Consider the following 19,802-nt stretch of genomic DNA (forward strand, 5'->3'; position numbering starts at 1 on the left):
ATCACATGCTCTATTGATCCAGCAACTTTCCTGATATTCATGAAACATCCCTGAAAATCCCACAAAGTCCCTGAAGTTTTTGGAACATTCCTGAATTGCACTTCGGAATATCCCATAATTCCTCGGAACTCCTTGAAACTTCTTGCAATTTTCCTAAAGTTAATGGGGCTGTTTTAAAGTTCTCTGATCATCCTCGAAGTACTCGGAACTTCCCTGATTATTATGGAACTACCGGAAAATCTCTTATCTTATTTAAAAGTCCCTGGATCATCTTTAGCGCTTTCATTTATTTTTATTTAATTAATGAACATCAGCATTAAAGTACTCTGATCTTCCCGATTTAATTTTTTTAAGTTCTCAAAATTGCCGATAAAAAACACAGAGCTTCCCTTCCTCCCCCCTTTCCAAAATTATCATTAACCTCTCGGAAGTTGAAGTTCTTTGGGCTTGTGAAGTTTCGAAAATAATTCAGTTTCCTTAAGTTCATTGGAGTTCTCTGGGCTTTCCTGAGATTCCTGGGTTATTTGAACATACACACTTAGATTATGATTTTTGCTGAGATGGACACCACCGAACATCTCGGCAATCTATTTTGCTAAATCTAAGTGTGTAAGTTAATGAAGCTGTCTAGAATTTAACGGAACCTACACAGCAAAAAAATGTTATATCGATCAATGTACAGGGTGATTCAGAATAACTGTCACCGATTTCACAAATATGCAATTCTCAATGGGTAAAATGGGTATATGTTCAAGTATTTTTGTTTTAAGTGTGTACACATATCAGCTTGTATTGATAGTAGGATTTGAAATTTCATTCGTTTGTGATTTCAAACAGCCATTGACGTCCAAATGGAGCATGGCATAAATCTGTAAAAAAAAATCGTGTGTTATCTTTTAGAAACTGAAATCTCTTCGAAAGAATGTAACATTTATTTTTGCATCATTATAGAGGTACAAAGGAACCATGCTTGGATAATCCGTTCAATATCAGAGCTTAAACGCATCACCGGGACTCAAAAAGTGCTGGAACTAAAGCGTGCGTGCCAGCTGTGGTTAATTTTCATGACAAATGTTGCTGATAATTAAGGTAAAGGGAGAGAGATTTGAAATAAACTATGCTTAGTTGAAGGTTATGTATCCAGAATATCTGGAATATAATGATATCAAAAATTCATGCAAGCGTTCAATCGTTATGACCATTTTTAAAAGGGACAGCTATTCCGAATCACCCTGTAATTCAAGCTGATGTATGAAATAATGATGTAATAGCAAAAATCAGATACAATATTACATCAATGGATGTAATTTTGTTCGCAAAATCGATGTACATCGTACAACGTTATATTACACAACCGATGGATTGACCTGGTTGCAGCATTTTGGATGTAATATTCAACAACTTTTTTTACTGTGTACCCAAAAGTCCGAACTACAAAAGTCCGAACTATTCTGAAGTTTCAGAACTTCCGAAAAGTTCCTGAAGTTTTCCTGAAACTAATAGAACCGCAATAAAACTCTGGAAGCATTTCTGAAGTTCTGAAACTGACGGGAGGAGACGGAAGAAGCTTCCAAGGGAAGTCAAAATAGCTTTCCGGAAGGAATCGGAAAATAACTTACAGGGTAAGGTGGACGGAAATTCCTAGGGAAAGTTGGAATAAACTTCAAAGGGTTAAAGACATTAAAGACATTTTAGGAAGTTCAAAAATTACCGTTTTTATGGACATATTTTTTACCACTGAATAAAAGAATTTCCCGATTTCCAGAAACTACTGGGATAAGTCATAAGCTGTTTCTCAACTCCTTGGTAACCAAACAGGGCGAGGAAATGGAAGCCTTAGTCGAAAGAGTATCAAGCATAAGACATTTTGGAAGATGATTTTTTTTTAAATTTCAAGAAGATAAAAGTCTCTCACAATAAATCCTGATGAATGTGGGCGTCTTAGTGGAATACCTGTATAATGAGAGAGAGAAGGATTAGTATTTTCCATTTAATTCCACTACTTTATTTGCTTATCCTTGACAGATACGCGTATTTCGTCTACAATGTGCAGACTTCTTCAGTGTCTTGTACTAATACTCGACGTATTAGTACAAGACACTGAAGAAGTCTGCACATTGTAGACGAAATACGCGTATCTGTCAAGGATAAGCAAATAAAGTAGTGGAATTAAATGGAAAATACTAATCCTTCTCTCTCTCACTCTCACAATAGTTTCCTCTGACAATTCAGTGCGGGCAGGCAGTAATCATTTTGATTATTGATAAAAAAAAGGTATTAAAATTCAAAAATCGGTATTCTGAGAAACCTTATCTGTATATCGGTATCAAGTTTGAAAATCGGTATAAATACCGATAAATCTGTATATCTGGCAACGCTAGATTAACCATCAATCTTGGATACTATTTGAATTATCGCGTATTTCAGTCGTTATTTACATACCAAGCGAAAACGTAGTCGCGCTTAGTCGCGAAACGTTATGGTTCTGAGATGCTCGATGACCCGGAGGGATCGATTTTGCTTATTGAGCAGAAAATCATGGGTTTAATCCAAAGCTCTCTATCATGACTCTTAAAATGCATGATCACTAAACAAAATAAATATTTTCTTTCGATAGTCGGCTATCGAGAGATTAAATGAGCAACACATAAACAATATATACTTTTGGTTGCATCACCAACTTGAGGCGAATCCTCCAAAGCACTTATGAGGGTGTCGCTAAGTCGGTGGCCTTTCGTTAAGTAAGTACGACATTAACATCTCCTTTCCTATCCCTAGTTTTGGTAAAGATGGGCGTGGCCGGGAATACCGACAATCATGCTTTTCGTATTCTTATTTAGTTTGGAATCAATGTTTACTCCCCAGCATAAATCCTGAAAGTAGTCTGACTGAGAATTTTAAAACAGTCGTGAGTGTCGTTAGTATCCAATCTACGAAGTATATCATAACAACGCTAACGCTAATCATAACATGAACATAACAGGACTACATCCGGATACCCGGAACCGGTTCCGGAAGAGCCCAAAAAGGAAACTTCCTAATCCTCATGTGCTGGTACCGTCCTATGGCTCATCATTTATTATTTTTCATCCAGAAGTAAATAGATATAATCTTCGAGTTTTACACCAGTCATCCGGAGCTAACAGGACGGATTCTGGTTTTTGATGATCTGGAATGGCGTTAGAAACCTATCGTGTGACCAATAAAACATTTCATAATTTTGTTTGTATATTGAAGCCCATACTATTGAGATGTTCGCCCAAAATGGCACGTATCCTTGCCATAAAAGATAAAGTCGCAATCATCAAAAAGTCAACAATGAATATGTTTCAATTCAACGCATTTATCTCAATAGATATTTTAAACATTTTTCGAAACTGGTTCCAGATCCACCTGTTGGTCCATGGTATGATGCATATTTTCTTCTGGATGGAAATTTTGAGTCGTCGAACGGTACCAGTACATGAGGTTTTGGACGTGTCCTTTCTGAGGCCCTGCCGGAACCAGTTCTGGGTATCTTGATATGAACAGATCCACCTGATCCATGCAGGGTGGCCAGTGAATTTTATTTTGAAATTCCCGGTTTTCCCAGTTCAAATCTTAAACAATTCCTGATTGTTAATATTCAACAAAAACGAAATTGAACGCATTTTTAAAAAAGGTGGTTAACTGTAAATTTTCGGAGTTATTTATGGGAAAAATAAAAGAAAAATTACAGAAAGTGTTTTTTAAAGCTGCCAACATTTAAAAAATATCTATTTTCAAACCGCTACATCTCGAAAACAGTGCGACTTAGAAAAAAATTACTTGAGAACTTTTTTATTGTAAATTTAGTGTACTTTCATTATATGAAGTCGTTACAGTAATTGGACCAAGTTTTGGATATTTTTCCAAAAACTTGAGTTTTTTTTTTAAATCATAACTTTTTTGTCCATCATTTCTCCATCTTGACATATAGTGCAATAGATGATTGTTTACATTTTGGAGATAAGCCCTATGTTAATAAACCCGATGTTACGCCAGAAATCTTAAAAATTAATCAAAACGCGTTTCATCCGATCTTAATTAATGAAGAAACCCTAGGGGTGAGACAGCTTTTGATAATGAGTAATATTGGAGTAAATTTTGAGTAACTCTGAGTAACTCGAGTTGCTCAATATTCAATAGCAACCTGTTAGTTTTGACTGCATTCCACGATTGTCAAGCAAAGACGTTTGACAAGGAAAATCTACGTTCATCATTCAACAACATTACATACCGGATTGCCATCCACAAAATCCGTGTTGCAGCATGCAAAATCTGTGATGATAATAATGGGATTTTCAAGTGAATATGGAGTTGACATAATTTAACGTATTGATGATGCACTTTTTGGCAGAGGTTTCAAAGACTACGGCTTTATGATTTCAGGACTGTATTGCTCACGAATGAAAACTGAAGTTTTTGATGGTAGTTTTTCTCTTCCTTTGCATCGCGTTTCACTTGCGACTTTGGAGAGAAATAATCGTTGAGGAGTTACAGTTTTCACAAAGTTTAAACCGAGATTATTGGAAAGATCATTGACTAGTCAAATATAAAAATTTACTGCTCTATCAGAACAATTCAAACTAGAATTCGCAACTCGTGTTAATTTATTTATATAAGATGCTGAAATTAAATCATACATTTGAAGCGGTTAAGATTCTAATCTTCGCCGATTTTGCTTGATTGGTCAAATCTAGAACAGACTTAAAACTAAAAATAGGTCTAATAAGCACTTTCCAATGCATGATCATTATAAGAGTCAATGCCAAAACTGCTAATAGAATGCTAAATTAACCATCGAAAGAACACACCCTTGGCAATTCGTAATAAAGCACGCCAAATAACGAGTTCATTTCTCCGGATCATATCGGAAATATCTTTTCCTGATTTGTCAACTTTATTGCCCACGATAGTAGAGACCACGCATATAAGAGTAATTCATACTGAAAAGAAGAACACACGGATTAATGAGTATTTGATGCAAGAATACAAAAAATAAAATACGGATAGAATTACCCTGACACTCTGACAGATAATGTATGTTTATACTGATTTAATTTTTAATTTCTTGACGAATGTGAGACTACTTTGATCTTTTTTGAGTAAATAGGGGAAATGTTGGCTTCGGCAATACCTTAACCTATTATCGTCAGGGGGGTAAACAAAGTCCTAGAGCACTCAAATTTGGCCAATAGATGATCTGGTACACAATGTATCCACATGCCAAAATTGAGCTCTCAAGGACGTTGTTTACCCCCCTGACGATAATAGGTTAAGGTATTGCCGAAGCCAACATTTCCCCTATGAGTTACTCAAATTTGCTCACTGTGAAAATATTAACTCTGAGTACAGCCGTCTTGCCCCTAGAAGAAACCCGTGAAAATTCTGAAAAAAGTAACTTCAGTTTAAACAAATTTAATAACCACTTAGAGAGTACCACTAAATATTATGTGTCAACCTGGCAAGTTGTTAATTTTGGTTACCTCTCCAAATTATCCACTTAATTGGTGTACAAACTACGTAAATTCAAAAATCCATAAAAACAAATTCCAAAACGCATTTTGCACGACTATTCAGATTCTCGTAATACCGCAAAAATTCTCAAAAAGCTATAAAAAAATAAAACCACAAAAATGCCCAAAAAGTTTAAAAGTTAATTCAGAAATGTGCATACACAAAAAAGTCACGTAAAAATACTACACACAAAAAAACATAAAGTAATTTGGTATTACAATAAAGATGCACGTCGTAGTTGTCTAGGTATGAAAAATGCTATGTAGTTCTAGTCAATTACTACTATGAGAAAAATACAAGAGCTCGGCATTTAAAACAAGTATCTATACCCTATAGAACGAAATGTCACTGTACCAGCCAATCTAAACTTATCGGCTCAAATTTTAATTTCAGAAAAATTCTGGCATAACCAAATCAAAAACAAACTAAACGGCTGATAAACCAACTCAAATTTGAGTTTCGTTCACTCAAATTCGCAAAAACGTACAGTGACTAAAATTAGGCTCGATTTTTCAGGAAAAACTTTAATGGTATGTGGAAAATCGAGAGAGGTTTCACTCAGTCTTTTAGTATAGTCCTAGACTGAGTAAACTTTTAATCGATTTACCTCATATTCGAGCAGATTTTGAAGAAAAAGCGACGAAAATTTTATTTTTCAGTTTTTTCGTTCTTGAGTGAAAAACCACTCAATTTTGAATCAATCTCATTTATTTAAAGCTACGCCTTACCGGAAACAAACTAAAGCTGAACTCACCCTAAACAATATCAACACTTTGTCGAACTCTTCCTTTCCCAAACTTTACAAATACCTAATCGAAAATATGACTATCATTTATAATGCCTACCTAGGACAAAACATTTACTTCTGACTGCTACGAAAATTAAACTAGATGTGAAGATTTATTCTACAGCTCTAAAGGCTATTTGTCTGAGCGAACCATACGGTAAGTTTAAAGCTTTAATTCCTCTTTATCTAGGAGGTCCTCTAACTTTATTCATTGACTTTTCTGTTTCCCTATGCCCTAAACTATATATTGTTGAGTAAGTGCTTCAATCACAGCTATATGATTCCACCACAACGCACCCCATCAAGGTAAATCTCGATTACTTTTTCGAAGGGACGTCGGTAGCTCGCCAACGAATGCTAACACTGTTGCATTTTTACAAAAGCAGATACGTCCCTTCGAACAAGTAATCGAGAAATGCATTTTTACAAAAGCAGATACGTCCCTTCGAAAAAGTAATCGAGAAATTTTATTCCCAGATGCCATAACAGAAGCACACCATATCACGATTCCCACTCCCACAGTCATGATCGAAACATTCACTCTATTCGAAAATGAAGCAGTACATTTATTATACCAACATACCAACGGTATGTTCGATAATTGATTCAATAATAATTAATGCATAACAACAATGAAAGTATGTAACGCTACTGAAAAGTGCACTTTTTGTCGTTTTTCTTAATTACTTGAGTAAAGTATTTAAGATTGTTACTAGCTTCGTCTATATGTGAATTGCCACCAAAACCCGCCAGTATTACACCTGATATCAGTGCACACCTTTATATAAACGTAATGCGTATGATGGAGAAACTTAATGGCCTGTGCGAAAATATTACTGAGCAATAATTTTTTGCACAGGAGACCAAAGTTATGCAAATGCGTAATATTATGCAACATACAATATAAAAGCTTGAGGTCAAATTAATCGAAAAAAAAAATCTGCACGCGACTAAACTTTCTCGAATTTGTAACCGTAATTCGATCCCTAAATTCATCATAACATTCTCTTAATCTAAATAATTTAGTTTCATTCATCATTCAAATCTAATCGTAATGAGCAGTTTGCTTTAATGGCCCAACTTTCATTCTAGCGTCAATGCTGCAATGTACAACAGAAACAGTTATAAAGGTGATTACGTTAGGAGCTGTTGCTTCATTGTTTACAAATACAGCATAATTTTAGCACACAGCCAGACAACCATGCAACAACCAAACTCACGCAAATTCACTCCATGAACTTCACTCAAGGCCATCAGAGAGAGCTTTCATAATGGAGCATTTTTAGTACTAAAAAGCTCCCACAGCAAGCACACGTTTGTGTGCGTGCAAGCGTCTCGCCAGCAGCATAAAATTGCCTCGTTTGCCCGTTGGTGTTGGTGTACTTAGACGCGTTTGGCCGCAGCAGCTGTCAAATATTTTCCGGACCTGCAGCAGAGTTTCGAAACATCGCCACGGACGGACACGATTCCTTCTGGGTCTGTCTGCCACGGATGGTATTTTTTCTGCAATACTAGATTTGCTAGGGTTTTCATGCAAGAAGTGTTATTGTGCCATAATCGAGAAGGTCAACAAAACGCCTAGTCCTACACAGAACGAGCAGAAACAAGTGCAGACATAACATTGTTTTATTTGGTGAGTGTTCTCCACAAACCTCGACCTCGGTCAGCGCAAGTTGAAGCATCAGGAACGCTCTTGTTTGTAACCCAACCGAAAAAAAAAGAAGTTTGTGTTGCGCATCACGAAAACCAACCAAGGCAGAATACTATAGCAACAACAAAAACAGGTTTGAAAGCGGTTCCCTTCATTCAAACACGCGTTTTAGTGAGTTAGAATCGTTCGACCAATCGAACAATATGGTAGGTTTCAAGTGCAGATGATTCTCTTTTAAAAAAATAATTATATTCTCAAAAATCAATAACGTTTCCAGGCCTCCAGTATTGGATCGGTGTCAACCAGCACGAAGAAAACATCCACGACAGCCACTGGCCAGACGGCTGGTACCGCAAGGAAGAAATCCGGCCCCAAGTTTGAGCTAACCGACGAACAACGACAGGACATCAAGGAAGCATTCGATCTGTTCGATTCCGAGGGAACCGGAATGATTGATACGAAAGAGCTCAAGGTGGCAATCCGAGCGCTGGGCTTCGAACCGAAAAAGGAAGAAATCAAAAAGATGATTGCAGAAATCGATAAGGATGGCACCGGCAAGATTTCCTTCGAGGACTTTCTATCGCTGATGACGGTCAAGATGGCCGAAAAGGATTCCAAGGAGGAGATCCTGAAAGCATTCCGTTTGTTCGACGACGATGAGACGGGAACTATTTCATTCAAGAATCTCAAAAGGGTTGCCAAAGAGCTGGGAGAGAATTTGACCGACGAAGAACTACAGGAGATGATCGACGAAGCCGATCGCGATGGAGATGGAGAGGTCAACCAAGAGGAATTTTTGCGGATCATGAAGAAAACTAGCCTCTATTAGGAGGCTGGCTAAGTATAGCAGCTTTTGCGATTCAGAGTACCTTGGTAGAAGTTCCAGTAAAGGAAATGCATTTTTTTTTGCGCTACAATAGTCACATAACAGCTCTCGTAAGGATAAGTTAATAATATTTAAAGCACTACTTCTGATAAAGATACTACAGATAATAATAAACCAGTGACGCACTGTTATCGAAATAAACTGATTGAATAATTGTATTTTTCCGAAAGACGGGGTAAAGGCATACATTTCCCCATCGCCATTAATCAACTGTGAAAAGCAGACCAATGGATTCACTGCACCAAGTCCCAATCCCGTTTACGATCTCCACATTACATCAGGCAATGCGTCACGGATAAAGCAAAACCCATCCGCCTGTATGTTTTTTATTATCCTTTCGGGTTCTGGTTCACAAAATAAACATAACAACGACGGAGAGCGTCCTAAATTGGGGTGGGTTCGAAATATTCACGCTCTACTCTTCAATACCTGCCACATCGAAATCGAAACGTGTTGAACAGGGGATCGTAGCAATATAGAAAGCAAAATCTCATACACGAGAGAATTAAATTTTGTTTGGTGATAGCGACCTTTGTGTGAGGACTTTATGCGACGACACCATGGAGGAAAGGTTAGGATCCCATCATGTGTACATGCAGTGAAAATAGAACGTTCACCTAAAATCAATAATTTTGCTTTTGACACAACAATCGTTCGTTTATAACGGGTTTGAAAATATTGGTTTACACTCTGCCATCATTGGTCGGTGGTACCATCATAAACTGCACAAAGGAAACGTTATGGGGCATGGGGAGGCAAAATGATCCCTGAAAGCAACGGCAAGCGAGCTGCACGGTAGTGAGGAAGATTGTGTTTCAGGACTAATTAAATTTAAATGTGCGGAAATTTGCAGTTTGAAGCGATTTGTTAGACAACATGGAATGGGAAATCATCGTATCAAAAGGTAAAGTTAACGTATATCTAGCTATCTACACACGGTAAAGTTCAGAGGCCTCATTGAGGAAGTCGAACCGAAGCGTTCTTCGTATGAACGCTTGTATGAAAACAGTCGTTTCGACTTGGTTTCATAGCCCAGGTTTCCGCTATGATCCGAAGCGCGAACAGGTGATGCTAAAGATAAACATCCGCTATTAACTTTAGTTAATAAATATTATGACAAGATATTTGTTGGGACATATTATCATCGAATGAGTTATTTGCATCATATGAAGCTTGGTAAAGGCACAATTTCAGAACAAATCCATGACTGGTTCTTGCGCCAGCCGCTTGTGACCATCGGTGTTATTAAGCGACCTAATGTCTTCCTCAACAGCAAAAAGAAATTTATCTTACTTCTTTTAGTGGAATGAGTTAGTTCCGGAAGCAACAAAATGGTTAGTTAGCAAACCGCAAACTAAGAAAAGATCCTTAGGTCTACCATCTTCATCACTGGACTTACTCGACAAATTCCAGATAAATTTGTCAGAAACGAAACCGATGGTGTTACTAAATTTAACGTGTCCACGTGGACGATATGCCCCTCCCCCGCTCCGTAGACAAGCGTGAACTTCTCCATATCCCCCCTTCTACTACTAAGTTGACCACGTGGTACCTGTACGGCCAGCCAAACATATAAAGTTTTATGTTAGTCTATTATTCTTGTTGACAAAGCTGTTTCTTCGGGGTTTTATGGCGTTATCTAACCTAATCATTTTCCAGGATGCTTTCTTGTACTGGCTGCGTTTGTCTTAAATTAGATTAGGTTCGATTAGAAAGAGAAAGTCGATGAAGATAATGGATCAATGTTACGTAGGACTAAATTTATTTTTGGCTTGAATTGTCTTGGAATTCTCCTAAAATTTCCATGGTAATTGTGCTCAACATTAACAATGAATATTTTGAAGAAAAAATCTGTGAAATGGTCATCAAGATTTTCTTGGAATACTCTTCCAAAGTTCTCTTGGAACTCTTCTCGAAAGTCTCCGGAGAATTATCGAGGTTTTTTTTCTCCTATCCCTTGGAATACTCCTTACAAATGTATCCTGAAATTCTACGAAATCCTCCCGAGAAAAAAATCCTTTTTCCCCAGTATGCCTATATAACCATCATCATAATTCAAATCTCTTTGACTTCTTTAATTTTTCAAAATTCCCTACAAATTATCATCAGGAGACCATTGACTTCTCCTTAAAATTCCCCTGGAATTCCAATCACAATCAAAATTCTCTTTAGATGTCTAAGATTCAGTATCTATCCAAGCCTCAGTATCATGTTTTTTAATCCTACAATTTTTAAGATTTATGTATTCTGTATCTCACTTTCCACATACCAATATAATTAACCATTCAGTACTTTCGGTGGATGGAATCGGTACAATTTTGATTATGTTGCTCTAGAGGTGTCCATAACCATGTATACATAGGTTAAAGAGAGCGGGAGAGTAATGCAAAAAAAAAAACGGAAGATTGTCCACGTAGGGACAGGAAGGTGACCTGCTCCTCAGAATATTTTTAAAACCTTGGGATTTAGAAAACATTTGAAATCTTGAAATTGAAACAATTTAAATTAGATACCGAAAAAGTATGACACAGTTTTGGAGTATACACAACTTTCAAATCGCTAAAGTTATCAACATATTTTGAATTTTCTAAAATTATCAACATGATTTTGAATTCTTGCATTCGAAAACTGCGGATAAGAAGTATGCTAGTAGATATGCTTATAAATAGTATACCGTGGACCCCCAGTAATCTGATCGTTCTTAGTCTGAACACTTTTTAGCTTGAGCCCAGCTAATCTGCTCGCCATTCTACTCGATTCTATATGCGCGAGTATTGAAAATAAGATTACGCAAGTGTGCAACTTATAAACGACAGAAAGATCAGTAGAGTAAAGCGAAATGGAACGATGCGAAACGAAACGCAAAACAAAACAAAACAGCAAATAAGCCTACCAGAAACTCGCTTTTCTGATGGGCGTAGGGCTAGGCGCTTAATACAAATGTGAAACACAAGGAAGTGTTAGTTTGTTTACTAAAATGAACTATAATAATATGACCATTGTATATGGCAAGTTTTGCTATAATCAATGCTCCTCGTGTTTATTCGCGAAATTCACATCAAAGATTGAACAATTGCGTAGGAAATCAATTTGGCAAGGCCAGTGGTGGCATGAGTACTGGAGTTTAACGTTTTTTCCTTAACATTAGATGATTGCGCAAAGCATAGAGAAGGACACACAAACACAAACTGGCAAGCGGAAAAATTGTCATGACATTTCTAAACTGAATCCTGATGAATGTGGGCGTCTTAGTGGAATACCTGTATAATGAGATAGAGAAGGATTAGTATTTTCCATTTAATTCCACTACTTTATTTGCTTATCCTTGACAGATACGCGTATTTCGTCTACAATGTGCAGACTTCTTCAGTGTCTTGTACTAATACTCGAGTATTAGTACAAGACACTGAAGAAGTCTGCACATTGTAGACGAAATACGCGTATCTGTCAAGGATAAGCAAATAAAGTAGTGGAATTAAATGGAAAATACTAATCCTTCTCTCTCTCATTATATTTCTAAACTGTTTTATGCAGGCGACTGAACATTTTCGCACAATTAAGTAGACAAGACATAAATTTATGTAATGTAGAATTTTGCTGATTTCTGGCTAATAATAGCATTTATTTGCTGTTTATTGCATGGAATTATAAGATATGAATAAATGCTAACCACTCATAAGCAAAGATGTTAAAATTATGCGTAAATAATGGAGCTGATAATTTACTGTCGCAAGCAAGCTTGCAGCTAAAATGTAATGTAACTGTTTGAAAAATAATGGGCTACGACATTTTTCCTATTCTCTATCTCCGCTGTTTGCTTGTAATGTAGAAATACCCGACCACCCGTTTGCGCTATGGAAAAAAATAACTGCTAATAACTCACCAACACTAGCGGACCGTGAGTACTTGACCGCACCTACAACTTCCATATTGGTCGTAGGTTTACTATAAGTTCAAAATAAAAATGAGCCCCATTAATATGCATGAATTATCGTAAACGCGAATAATCCCAGATGGGCTGAAACTCACGGTCCGCTAGTGTTGGTTAGTTTTTTTTTTTAATAATGCGTTTATTTTTCCAGGCTCATTTGCCGTAGCTTTGCGGAGCCGATATTCATCGTTTGGGTACAAAATTACTTAAAACTAACGTTAGTAAAGCGGGGGCCGATTACTCGCGGCTTTCTCGAGGTTAGGGGTAACAAATTGTAACAAACGGGTGGCAGGGTAGGGATTGAGAACACAAGGTTTTTTAGAGCAATGTGCTCTTGATCTAGAACTAAGCGACATACTGGAGAAAAAGACAAACATGGGGGTACACCGATGGAGACCTAGCAACTTGAGAGAACACAAGATGACACTAACTACTAAATCCTCAGATCGATCCGTTTTAAAAACACATAAATTAAATTAAAATAATCGAGATCTCGGCTCGCCAAGATGTCTCTAACGGGCCGCATAGGTTGTTTTCCTCGGGCCCTGAGGGATGCGGATAACTCGGATCTAGCAACACAATATAGGGTGCATGACCAAAGCACGTGGTCGATATCGTGATAGCCACTACCACAAGCGCACAAATTGCTGCCTGCGAGCCCGATTCGGAAGAAATGCGAGTCTAACGAGTAGTGATTGGACATGAGCCTTGATATGACACGTATAAAGTCACGGCTCATGTCCAATCCTTTGAACCATGGCTTGTTCGATACCTGTGGGAGAATAGAATGTAACCATCTTCCCAGATCACTCTCATTCCATTTTTGTTGCCAGTTGGTGAGGACGTGCTGACGGGTAATTGAGAAAAATTCCGCAAAGGCGATTTGTCGATCAAAAATATCGCCTTCCATAGCGCCCACCTTAGCTAGCGAGTCCGCTTTCTCATTGCCCGGAATTGAGCAATGAGATGGGACCCAAACTAAGGTGATAGTATAGGAGCAGTTAGATAAAGTACTCAATTTAGCTCGGATTTCGGTCAGGAAATACGAGGAGTGCTTCATCGGCCTCATTGATCGAATAGCCTCCAACGAGCTAAGGCTATCAGTAAAAATAAAATAGTGATCAGATGGTAGTGAGGCAATTTGCTCTACTGCGTAAAATATGGCTGCTAGTTCCGCAACGTATACGGAACAGGGTTTTTGCAGTTGATATGAGGCGCTATGAAATTCGTTGAATACTCCAAATCCAGTGGAAGCGTTTATAGTTGACCCATCTGTGAAAAAACTCTTATTGTTACTAACATGGTGGTACTTGTTTGCAAAAATTAAGGGAACAACCATCGACCGATGGTGATCTGGTATTCCACGGATTTCTTGCAACATGGTCAGATCAAAATTTACAGAGGAACTATAAAAGTCTTGGAGGCAAACACGAGAGGAATTGAATGAAGAAGGGCCAATCTCCAGCGTCATGTAATCGTAATAGAGACTCATGAATCTTGTTTGAGGATTTCTGTCGAGCAGCTTCTCAAAGTTTTCTATTACCAATGGGTTCATTACTTCACAACGGATAAGAAACCGAAAGGACAGCTCCGCGAAACGATCTGTCAGTGGAAGAACACCCGCGAGTACTTCGAGGCTCATCGTATGCGTCGAGTGCATACAGCCAAGCGCGATTCGGAGGCAACGGTATTGAACTCGTTGCAGCTTCAAGATATGTGTTTTCGCCGCGGATTGAAAGCAGAAGCTACCGTACTCTAGAACCGACAAGATGGTTGTTCGATACAACCTGATCAGATCTTCCGGGTGTGCTCCCCACCAAGTTCCGGTAATTGTACGAAGAAAATTGATTCTTTGTTGGCATTTTTGTTTCACATACGCAATATGTTTTCCCCACGTGCTTTTGGAATCGAACCAGACACCTAAATACTTGAAAGATATACTTTGAGTGATTGTTCTACCCTTTAGTTGAAGCTGTAACTGTGCAGGATGATGCTTCCTAGAAAAAACAACCAACTCAGTTTTCTCCGGAGAGAATTCGATACCCAGCTTCATAGCCCAAGTAGACAAATTGTCTAAGGTATCTTGCAATGGTCCTTGCAGGTCCGGTGCACTTGGCCCTATAACGGACACAACGCCGTCATCTGCAAGCTGCCTTAGCGAGCAATTTTCATCAAGACAACCATCAATGTCTTTTACATAAAAATTATAAAGAAGGGGGCTTAAACATGAGCCCTGGGGGAGACCCATATAACTAATTCGTGAAGTTGTCGAGTTTCCATGAGAAAAGCTCATATATTTCTCAGACAACAAGTTGCTCAAATAGTTGTTCATAATTGGTGAAAGCCCACAATCGTGGAGTTTATCCGAAAGGACATCGATACAAACAGAATCAAAAGCCCCCTTAATGTCCAAGAAAACTGAACCCATTTGCTGTTTTTGCGCATAGGCCAGTTGAATTTCAGTTGAAAGCAACGCAAGACAGTCGCTCGTTCCTTTGCCTCTCCGAAATCCAAATTGCGTATCTGAAAGTAAACCATTCGACTCGACCCATTTGTCTAGACGAAAAAGAATCATTTTCTCCAACAATTTCCGTATACAGGACCGCATCGCGATGGGACGGTACGAGTTATAATCCGACGCGGGTTTACCGGGTTTTCGAATGGCGATAACTCTTACTTGCCTCCAATCATCCGGAACAATGTTGTGCTCCAGAAATTGATTGAATAAGTTCAACAAGCGTCTCTTCGTGACGTCTGGGAGATTTTTGAGCAAGTTGAACTTGATTCTATCCATTCCTGGAGCTGAGTTGTTACATGAAAGGAGAGCAAGTGAGAATTCCACCATCGAAAACGGGGAATCTATTTCGTTATTACCCGACGGACGATCACGAACGTTGGTTTGAACCGGTACCGAATCCGGGCAAACTTTCCGCGCGAAGCTGAAAATCCATCTGTCCGAGTACTCCTTGTCTTCATTAATCGGTGATGACGCGTTTCGCATTCTCCTGCCGACATTCCAGAGTGTTCTCATGGAAGTCTCTCGCGACAAACCATCGACGAACCGACGCCAGTATCCGCGTTTTTTTGCTTTAATTAAGTCTTTAAAGGTTTTCTCGAGGTCGGTGTACCGCTCGAAATCCCCGACCTTACCGTGTTTGCGGAAGCGTTTAAACGCGGCGGACTTCTCGCTGTTCGCGTCGGTGCAATCCTTATCCCACCACGGGGTGGGAGGTCGCTTGCGGACGGAAACACCCGGAACACGTTTCGTCTGTGCTCGCAGCGCAGAATCGATGATGACACGCGCGAGAAAGGAGTACTCGTCCAGCGGAGGAAGTACGTCAACCGATTGACTGGCATCAAGGACCGCGGACGCGAATTTTCGCCAGTCAATGTTTTTCGTAAGATCGTACGCGATGTCGACCGAGCGAGTAGAAGATGAACCATTGGTAATAGAAATTTTGATTGGCAAATGGTCACTACCGTAGGGATCTTGAATTACTTTCCACGAGCAATCCAACGATAGTGAACTCGAACAAAGTGAGAGGTCTAATCTGCTTATTTTTGCTGGAGGTTTGGCTACTCGTGTTGCTTCCCCGGTGTTCAGAATTGTCATTTTGAAGAAGTCGCACATGTCGTATATCAAGGTTGAGCGGTTGTCGTCGTACAGTTCCCCCCAGCCTGTACCGTGAGAGTTAAAATCTCCCAAGATCAACCGTGGCTCCGGCATAGCCGTGCAGATATCCGCGAAACTTTGACGAGAGATCGCGGTTTTTGGTGGAAGATATACTGAGGCAATACTGAGGCATTTACCTCGAATATTAACCTGACATGCAACTACTTCAATGCCTGTCACTGAAGGCAGATCGATTCTATAGAAGGAATGGAGCTTGTTGATCCCCAGAAGCACCCCTCCATACGAATCTGCGCGGTCAAGGCGTATAATGTTGAAATCGTGGAAAGCAAGATCGTTGTCTGAAGAGAGCCATGTTTCACAAAGGGCAAATGCATCAGAAAGTGAGTTGTTAACTAAAAATTTAAATGTGTCAAGTTTTGGCATAAGACTTCTACAGTTCCACTGAAGAACAGAGATCATATCCCCGACCTCATTCGGAGAATTATCCATCAAAGGATATGATCGATGCAAGGAAGGACCACCTAGAAGCTAGTTGCTTCAAAAGAGTTTTCACCATTGGCAGCACTAAATTAATAATGCTCCTCGTTGAGTCAGAGACATTGAATATACTGAAGAAGCTATCCACAATACCAGAAAACGTGAACATGGGAGCATGTTCTTGCTGATTATTCAGCTGATTTTCTGGCCGAAAAACTGGAACATCTGGGGTTTTAGATGATCCTGGAAGTGACGGAAAGTTCTTGTCATAATTACAAGGTTTATAACCCGGTGGAATGGGTTTCGGTGAATTTCCGTTACTTCTTGATTTTTCCAAGGGGGAAGGGTGGTCCGTACGAGTGGCCTTACGAGGCTTTTCGGTGGTGTGTTTTTTTGCTCGTTTTCTCGTATTGCCTTTAAAGACAAACGGACTATCCTCACCGACCTCTGAGTCAGAGTCTAGATCATCAACTGGCAAAATGGAGAACGTGTTACTGCTTTTTGGTGTGGTCTGAGAAGATGAAGCGGTATTCTTCAAGAGTTCTGCTAGAGTTCTCTTGGAGCGAGCTTGCAGAGACCGCTTAAGTTTTTCTCCCTGCTGTTTATACCTCGGGCAGTCAGTCAGGGTATGTAGGCTTTCCTTGCAGTACACGCATTTTGGAGGAGCACCGCAAGGGCCCTCTTGATGTTGCTCGCCACACTGATCGCAGCGTGGTTTGTTCGAGCAGTAGTCCGATGTATGACCAAGTTGCTTACATTTCGAGCAGTTCATTACCCGAGGTACAAACAGACGTACAGGCAGCCGAACCTTGCCAATAGCGACGTAGTGAGGTAACGCTGAACCCGAAAAGGTCACACGAAACGAGTTTGACAAGGAATACGTTTTTTTGGAGCCTACTACGGATACTGACTGCATTTGAAGGCAGTCCAATATCTTCACCTTCGGCAGGGCACGGTTTTTAAAGATTCCGAAGGAATCGGGACCCAAGAAATCATCACTAGTCAAACTCGCTTCGGTGACCACTCCTTCAATTTCTACCTCACTACTGGGTATGTAGACTCGGTATTCCAATGAAAAAAGCTCGCACGCAACAATTTGGTTAGCCTGCTTCCGGTCATCAACGGTAACGCGCAGTTTTATTGGTGTTACCTTGAAAATATCGGTAACGGCCGAAAAATGTGTTGTTAGATCCTTAGAGATCCTCGGAATGTTCAAAGGTTTTTGTTTGGGCCGGAAAAAAACAACCCATGGGCCTTTCGAGGCTTCTGGGTAAGCCTTTAGGCGGGGGAGCGCAGAGGTTTTCGGGGGCAATGGTGTGGGGGGTGCAGGTGGACGAGGAGGAGATGGTGGGGGAGAGGGTTGTGGGCGATATCTTTTCTTGGAATATGCTCCAGTATTTTTGCTGGAGAGCGAGTCAACTGGAACGTCAAGGGTTTCCATTTCCACAACTTCCTCGAGACTTTCGTGTGAGGTGGAATTAAGAGTTTCGTCGTCTGAGATGGCAAGCGACCATCCCCCGCCTTTATCATTTTCATCCATTGCGGTTAAATATCGCCGCAATGGTGTTTTTGGTAAATATTTTACAAATAATTACAGTAATTTCAAATAATATCAAAAATAGAAAAACAAAAATGCAAAAATAAACAAAAAAAAAAAATGATATAGTTTTACTCTACTAAAGAGTAATATGAAAGAAACAAAAAAAAAAAACCAAGAAAAAAAAAATAGAAAAAAAAATATATATATACTGAAAAAAAAAATTTGGATCACCCTAACTATACTCTACTTAAAAATAGTACGAGAAAAAAAAACCAAGAAAAAAAAAATTATAGATATATACTATTTACAAGATTTTGGATCACCCTAATTATGACCCAGCCTAATCTAATACTGGACCATGCGGGAAGATGCGATACTGGTGAAAACAAAGCGACACGGTATACCTATTGCACTGAGGCGGCAGATGACTGGTTCGATGCTATTGTATTCCCCAACGGCTGTTGGGTCGATAGCCTTGCAGCTGGTATGCCTCTTTCGCCTCGGTAGGCAATTTAACGTGCTTTCGTTGTTGCTATCAATGGGCCGATAGTGATGATGATTTTACAGATGTTGATGTTAAAGCTGGACCGTAATCAAAGCGCTCGGCGTATGATTAACGGCTTCCTCACTCGCGCACTAGTTGTCTTAACACTATGCCAACTAACTTTGGCGAGAAAAAACCCTCGCGTGGGGAAAAACTCAAAAACTCAAAAACTAGTGTCGTACAACGAGACCGATGCGACTTGACCGGCTCAGCGTGCGAGACGGAATGAGTGTTGGTTAGTTATTTGCCGTTAATTTTCATGAAAAGTTCACTATTTTGCCATAAACAGTTTCATAACAAAAAAGTTTACGGGCGGATTCGGAAATATTTGGACCTGTTTCATACGACCAGAAGGTGTATGCTGGTCACAAATGCCTTGCCAAATTGATTTCCTACGCAAGTGATTTGGATTTCGCGAATAAACACGAGGAGGATTGATTATAGCAAAACTTGTCATATACATACAATCATAGAGGTAACTCTAAGACCAGAAGGTCCCGAAGAAACGAGCTTAACTTTTTGGCTCAGCTCTGGTACTATCTTCGGTCCCAAGCTAATCGATTCACCCCTCGAAATATAGGAAGATCCACTAACCCCTCATTTTATCTGTCAAACTTTCATAGCGAATCAAAACAAACATAGTGTAGTACTGGAATTTATGCTAGAAGGGGGTACGTTAGTCGATTTGCTTGGGACCAATAGGCTAGTCAAGTAGTGAGCCAGTTTAAAATTGTTAGTTTCGTATTAATTGTTGATACAATCGTCATAGTTAATTTTAGTAAACAAACTAACACTTCTTCCTTCTGTGGCACCT

At 39.3% G+C, this 19,802-nt stretch overlaps 2 protein-coding genes across 11 annotated transcripts in view; one reads left to right on the plus strand and one right to left on the minus strand.

The window, feature by feature from the left end:
- The window catches only part of PDZ-GEF (PDZ domain-containing guanine nucleotide exchange factor), a 78,825-nt gene that overhangs the window by 16,502 nt on the left and 42,521 nt on the right, over nucleotides 1-19,802 (minus strand). The gene's annotated exons all lie outside the window — the stretch shown is intronic.
- Nucleotides 7,762-9,003, plus strand: LOC135701632 (uncharacterized). The gene is made up of 2 exons (XM_065222485.1): nucleotides 7,762-8,182; nucleotides 8,254-9,003. The coding sequence occupies exons 1-2, from the start codon at nucleotides 8,180-8,182 to the stop codon at nucleotides 8,803-8,805; spliced, it is 555 nt and encodes a 184-aa protein (XP_065078557.1). The 5' UTR covers nucleotides 7,762-8,179; the 3' UTR covers nucleotides 8,806-9,003.

Source organism: Ochlerotatus camptorhynchus, unplaced genomic scaffold (genome assembly GCF_037179485.1).
Source record: "Ochlerotatus camptorhynchus isolate MF236.1 unplaced genomic scaffold, CSIRO-AGI_Acam_v1.1 ptg000015l, whole genome shotgun sequence".
Lineage (NCBI taxonomy): Eukaryota > Metazoa > Arthropoda > Insecta > Diptera > Culicidae > Ochlerotatus > Ochlerotatus camptorhynchus.